The sequence below is a fragment of the Eurypyga helias genome, unplaced genomic scaffold (genome assembly GCF_000690775.1).
Source record: "Eurypyga helias isolate BGI_N326 unplaced genomic scaffold, ASM69077v1 scaffold4105, whole genome shotgun sequence".
Taxonomy (NCBI): domain Eukaryota; kingdom Metazoa; phylum Chordata; class Aves; order Eurypygiformes; family Eurypygidae; genus Eurypyga; species Eurypyga helias.
Genome location: NW_010251898.1, coordinates 355 through 6,823, shown reverse-complemented (window position 1 = coordinate 6,823; position 6,469 = coordinate 355). Strand labels below are relative to the sequence as shown.

The following is a 6,469-nucleotide window of genomic DNA, read 5'->3' as shown; positions in this document are numbered from 1 at the left end:
GGAACGCCGGTGCAGCCCGGCTGCTCCTCGCCCAGCAAGCAAGGCCACCCCGCCGCGACACGCGGGGACTTTCCAAGGGGGCCGTGCAGGGGGAGGTAGGGGGTGACGCGGAGGTGCTGCAGCTGGCTGAGGACAGCGTAATGCTGCGGGGAGAAACGATGGGGAAGGTGTAACACGCTGCAGCAGCGGAGACGGGGGGAGAAGGGAACAGGGCAAAGATCCTTGTCCTTCTGGTACTGCAGGAAACGCGTTTCTCCAGCTGGCATCAGGTTAGAGACACTCGCCCTCCCCCGGCGCCTACTCGAGTCCCCAGGTTCCTTGGGAAGGGAAACACTCGGAGCAATGCGATTCCAGGCTGCAGAAAGGCATAAACCACAGAAACCGTCCTTTCTGGCCATCCCGTAACTCCGCTTTCTTACAGCAGCCAGGGGCCAGGCCACAGGGCCAAGTTCCGGAAGCTGGAAGTTCCGTCGGGCAGCAGGGCACAGCGCCAGCAGACGGGTGGAGAACGGACCTGGATACAGCGAGCGTCGGATGCTGCTCCGACTGCGCTAGCCGAGCACGGCAGCAGCCCCCAACTCCCCGCCTGTTGCTGCGCGAAGCGATGAGGCCCTGGTTATGGTAAAACTTCCTTTTTTTTATTGAAAAACCCGGGTGGGAAGAAAGACATTATTTACACAAGCTCTCGAGCGCAGCTCAACTCAAGAACGTCTCATCGGGAACGCGGTAAAAGGGATGCAGGTCCAAACCAGAATTACGGAGGCTACAGAATAGGGCTCCCTGGTAAAGGGAGAGCGTCAGATGAGATCAGCGACTGAAACGAGAGAAAACGGGAAAGCCTGAGCATGCACGGAGTACTGGAGCCCGTCGGAACCTACTGCTGTTCCCAGGTTCTTCCCCAGGGGAAGCGAGGAGGGGTCGGGCTTGGACTTTTTTTCTTTCCGAGGCCGCACGCCAGCTCCCCGCCGGAGGAGGGCAGCGGCCTCGCTGGGGCCAGCCGGCGCTTACCGTTCATGGGCATCTCGTCGATCTGGGTGGAGTAGTACTGCTCGATGTCCCGCAGGATGCGGATGTCGTCGTTCTTCACAAAGTTGATGGCCACGCCTTTCCGGCCGTATCTGCCTGACCGGCCGATTCTGCCGAGGCAGGAGGAAAGAGAGGATGGAGTCACCTTGGGGAAGGGCAACTTGGCGGCGGAGGGCAACAAGCCCCGTGGAGGCTGAGCCTACCTGTGTATGTAGAGCTCTCTGTTGTTGGGCAAGTCATAGTTAATGATCAGGGACACCTGTGGCACGTCCAGGCCTCTGGCCCAAACATCCGTTGAAATAAGGACGCGGCTGCGAAGAGAAGGGCTGGTTACCGCTGTGGCGTCTCAGCGAGGCCGGTGTGTGTGCTGATGTCGTCTCCAGCACGGGGCAGCCCCTGCTGTCCTGCCCCCCTCCCTCCTCGTGGCGAGAAAAGCCGTTAGGTGCAGCATCGCCGCGCTTCAGGGAAGGCAGCGCTGACCTCTCAGAGAACGTGATGCTGCCAGGAGGTTAAAATACATGACAGAGCCCAAATACGGGGTTTTTTCCTTGACTTATTTTAAATGCAGCAACTCCCAACTTCTCCAGCAAAGTAGGCGGCTATTTCCGTAAGTATGAGCATCCCTCCTTGGAAAACAGGGAAAATGGCCATCTCCCAACCCAGCGACACCACAGGGGGACAGACGGGAGTCAGAGCTCTTCCTAATCTGAGCTAACAAGGCCTTCGGAGAGCTGAGGCTTTCCTGGGTTCCCTTCAGAGGCCCGAGAAATCACGCCCTGAGGCAGCAGTTCCGTAAGAGACACTGTTTAAGGCACTCACCTTGCGCCAGATCTGAACTCTTTCATAATGGACTCCCTCTCCTTCTGCGGCATGTCCCCGTGCATGGACGAAACGGTGAAGTTGGCCTCCCTCATCTTCTCCGTCAGCCAGTCCACCTGTGCGTACGGCCAAGCAGCCGGGGTTAGCGCTCTGCTCAGGAGAGCCCGACGCGCTGGTTCTGCCCGCAGAACGCTCGCCGAGACACGTGCGCTAAGGGCCGAGGCGCCCGCACGTAAAGATAACCCTTACAAGCCGTCAGCCAGATGGCACGGGGCGCCCTGAGCCCCGAAGGAAAGGAACTAAGGGCATCTCTTCAGAAAGGGTGATTTTGTTTCAGGGAGTATAGAAGAATAAGCACGTTCTCACCTAATCAGCTCTACTTCTCGAGAAACGCAACTGTATCAGGTCTGCTCATAACCCTCTGGCACGCCCCAAAGAACCTCTGTTCGCACTGAACTGTTCCCAAACGGGAGAACAACCAGACTGCTTAACTGGGTTTGTCCCAGCATTCCCCTCGGAGCCCCCCCTCTGGAAGTAACGGGCCCATCTGACGGCTGCCGTACCTTTCTCTTGGTGTTACAGAAGATGACAGCCTGGGTGATGGTGAGCGTGTCGTAGAGATCGCACAAGGTGTCGAACTTCCATTCTTCCCTCTCCACAGCCACAAAAAACTGCTTGATTCCTTCGAGGGTCAGCTCATCACTGTAGGGAAGAGCAGGCGAAGACATACAACGCAATTAGAAGGATGGGGTGCGCTTCCGCGGAGATCGCACGCCAGTCCAAGTTGTTTACAGAGCCCCGGGGAAGTCTGCTCTAAGGACCTCCAACGTGACCCCTGCAACAGAGTGAACTCCCAGAGCACCCTCAAGGCAGTTTTGAGGGAAAACGTTCCTGTGCCCACCATTTCTACATCCGGGCTTCTTGAGAAGAGCGAAGCAACGTAATGGGGTGGTGTAAGAGATGAGGCAAGAGGGAGGCTCCTCCTGTGAGGCTGCCTACACTCACTCCTCTCCACTCCCGCTCCGTTCCAACGTATGAGGACCCGCGACACCACCAGACATAAGCTACACCTCCAAGAACATTCAGGATCAGTCCGCAACAGGATTTTCTGGCTTGCTATATAACAGCAAATTCGCCAAAATCCCGTGGAGGAGCACAGGAACTGGGCAGGCGTGGAAGAAGGATTTCCCGAAGAGACTGCTGTACACGGGGAGGATGAGAGGGTGGGAGGGGGGGCAGTCAGGCTGAGCAGCAGCAAACAGGACTGGACAAGGATAAAGTCAGAGAGAAAAATCAGCCTCTGGTGGAAAAGAGGCCACGAGGATGTCTGCAAACACCTAGGCCAACTGCAAGAGGAATGCGAGAGACCCTGCCCGTTTAACTCAGTTAATACTGTGAACCACCCGGGGCTGGGCCAACTCAAAGAGCTCCTGCTCCTTCCAAGGAAACTCACTCACCGTTTGACCAAGATGCGGATGGGATCCGTCATGAATTTGTTGGTCATCTCCAGAATTTCATGAGGCAAAGTGGCGCTGATCAGAACCACCTGGGTAGCTGGAGGCAAGTACCTGTACACGTCGTAAATCTGCTCCTTGAAGCCTGGAAAGCAAACCGAGCAGCACAGAACAGTGAGCATGTCCTTCTCCCACACGCCCTGCTCTTTCACAGGTTGATCTGGAACTCAGTACTGGGCCTGTGCTATCAGATGAACACTGCGGAGTGAATCAGTAACTCAAAGCCGGTGTCGCACATCCCACATCTCTTCCCAGTTTTCCCCAACCCATTACGGTGCGGCCATGGTACACAGTAAAGCATGAAAGGGAGTGCTCAAGCCTGAAAATGACACGACAGCTACATCAGACAGAACATGTTCAGTAGGTCAACTTGTTACAGCCTGTAATTCACTACAATTGTCTAACCTGGACAAAACCAGTGTTTTTTAGAAGCGGGACTGCCAGCTGGGACACCCTGTAATCTCAAAGAGGGGAGAGGACAGGAAGTAAAAGGGAGACAAATATTTTACCTTTATTGAGCATTTCATCTGCTTCATCCAAAACCAGCATTTTGATGGCACGAGTCCTTAAACTTCGACGACGAATCATATCTGTAAGATTTCACTTGGTGAGAAGAAAAGGCTCCGACAAGCAAGCCAGCCTAAACTGCTCCCAGCCGCCGTCAGGGCGTTTCGGTGGGGGAGGGACAGGCACTTCCCAACTGCCCGCGGAGACGGGTGTTTGGTGAGGGAAGGCCCATCCAAGGCCCACAGCGTGCCACTGCACCCTGGCTAAGGCAGTGCTATTAGTGTGCTGTTCCAAGCCAGCCCAGCTTGGCAACTGCTCATCTTCCCGTTGTTTTGCCTCATGGAGCTGTATGCTCTCCCGCTGACAGGTGCTTGTGTAATAACGTGCTGCCCGTTTCTCAGAGATCCAGACTTGAGCTTGAAGGCTAACACTGTCACTGCCATAACTGCCTTTTTATGCTTCACACGTAGCGTTCGATAAATGCAATTTCCAAGCGATATCAAATCTAAGCCCACGGAATTTGCAGGAGCTTCCCACGGCTCAACTCGGGTCTGACCCTGCAGGGGATGTAGCCTCCCGCATCTCCTTACCAAACACACGGCCCGGAGTGCCGGCAACAACATGCTGCCCGTAATCCAGCTTTCGGATGTCTTCGCCCACGTTGGTGCCTCCAATGCAGGCGTGACACTGGACATTCATGTAGTCTCCCAGAGCAAGAAGACCCTGTGTTGATACAAAGGAATGGCTTCACTAACCGAGCTCTCAGGAGGTTTGTGGGTGTGAAGAGATGCAGGTCAGCACAGCCACACGCTGCTCTTTGAGAGAGATGTAAGCACAGGCAGCTGGACGGTTAACGTCCGTCACCCAAACCTCCTCAACAGCAAGCTGTCAAACACTGGGAACTCAGTTCCCCAGGGAGCACAACTGCTTTAAAAACACTGTCCTTAAAAATTCAGGCAGGAATGTGTAAAACCTTAGACTGACAGCCAACGTGATCGTCTAAGCAAGAACAGACATAATGCAGATGAGCAAGACAGCCCTTTCTCAGAACCTCTTATTCCCTGCCGGAGGAGAAAGAAAAAGCAGCAGCTGTGCTCTGTGCTCTGCTGGGGAACACCCGACAGCCCAGGCCTTGCTTTGGATGGCGATGTAAATGTTCCTACCTTCTGAATCTGTACAGCCAGCTCCCGAGTCGGTGCCAAGATCAATGCCTGGGTCTCACGAACCTGGGTTAAACAGGGGATAGGAGGAAGGTTAATCGCAGGGCAGGCACCATCCAAGCACAGGAGATTACAGATCCCACGGCACTCTGAAACGTCACATCGGAGGGATTCACTTTTGTGCTCAAACCTAGTGTTTGCAAAGGTCAGTACACCTAGAAAGCTGCTTTCACACGCAGCCTTTACACAGCAACGGCCTCCTACGTTACTTTTGACCAGGCAGCACTTAAGCAGTTCTCATTTTTCATTCCAACCTAACTTCTGAACACAGCCGTAAAAGTGTGCACTTTTACTGCAAAAGAACAGAAATAGGGTTAAATCACTTCCATTCTGCATGTTCAGTTCAGATAAACACCTTGAATTGCACCAGGACTCCAAGGTAACGTTCCAAAGCGTCACATTCAAGCGCTTCAAAGAAACGAAGCGTAAAGCTGACTTTTTCTATTTAGAACACTCAACATTTATGTTACGTCCCCAGGCAGTGCCAGGTGAATAACCATCTCAGCTTTAGTTACGAGGGTACTGGCCCACAGAAAATCATCATTTTCTTCAAGCACATGATTTTATTTAATCATGTGCACATGATTAAAATCATCATTTTCTTCAAGCTATGATTAAAAAACATCAGATGGACACGATACTGCTGAGCAGAACAAAAGCCTCTGCCAGTCCCAAATCTAGGTTTGATTCTGTGCAATGTGCACCAACTGTTCAGACAAGCTGCTGATGCTGTCAGGACTGCTGGAGGACAATTCGGCCTGCTGAGAGATTAATTTAGCCATCTAGTAAGTATGTGAAAGAGGTCAGCCGATAAAGACAACTTTTTAACTACATGAGTTTATCTGAACTTCTTTTGCAGAGGTGGCTTTAACAGTTAAATTGTTACACGGTAGTCTGGTGAAATTTTCCGTCAGAAATTTGTCCCAAATTCACTGCTTAGAATTAAAACATGTTAATGTAAAGCTTCGTTTATTCACTCTAAAAAAGGCTGTTTCAATGAAAACTCTCCAGATTTAGTTAAAAAAAACAACCACCTAACCCCAAAACCCAACACATTTTTAGTATGCGCTATGAGATTACCTGTATATCCAGGCACTGCAGAACAGAGATGGAAAAGGTCGCTGTCTTCCCTGTTCCTGACTGTGACCTGAGAAACAGATGTTTGGTGAATATTCCACAGCTCCGGAAAAACAGCACAGGGAATTTCAGCTTATCCCACCCCTCTGTTCTTTGCCCCTCCTTCACTGCAAAGAAGTCAGTAGTGCCAAGAGCATACCTGATCTACAGCTCTGAGAACTGCAATATCGGGGATAGACTCTGCTGCAGGGTCCCCAGCTCTGGGATGTTTACTCCTTATCAGACCAGGATTTTAACTTCCTGTGA

General features: G+C 52.5%; 1 protein-coding gene across 1 annotated transcript; it reads right to left on the bottom strand.

The window, feature by feature from the left end:
• Positions 1 to 797: 797 nt before the first annotated feature.
• EIF4A3 (eukaryotic translation initiation factor 4A3) lies at positions 798 to 6,233 on the bottom strand (the record flags this gene model as incomplete). Its single annotated transcript, XM_010152156.1, has 10 exons — positions 798 to 814; positions 1,009 to 1,136; positions 1,230 to 1,337; positions 1,846 to 1,961; positions 2,409 to 2,547; positions 3,303 to 3,444; positions 3,869 to 3,949; positions 4,457 to 4,589; positions 5,030 to 5,092; positions 6,167 to 6,233. Coding segments are annotated over 10 exons (994 nt in total), but the record flags the coding sequence as incomplete, so codon positions are not given.
• Positions 6,234 to 6,469: the final 236 nt, after the last annotated feature.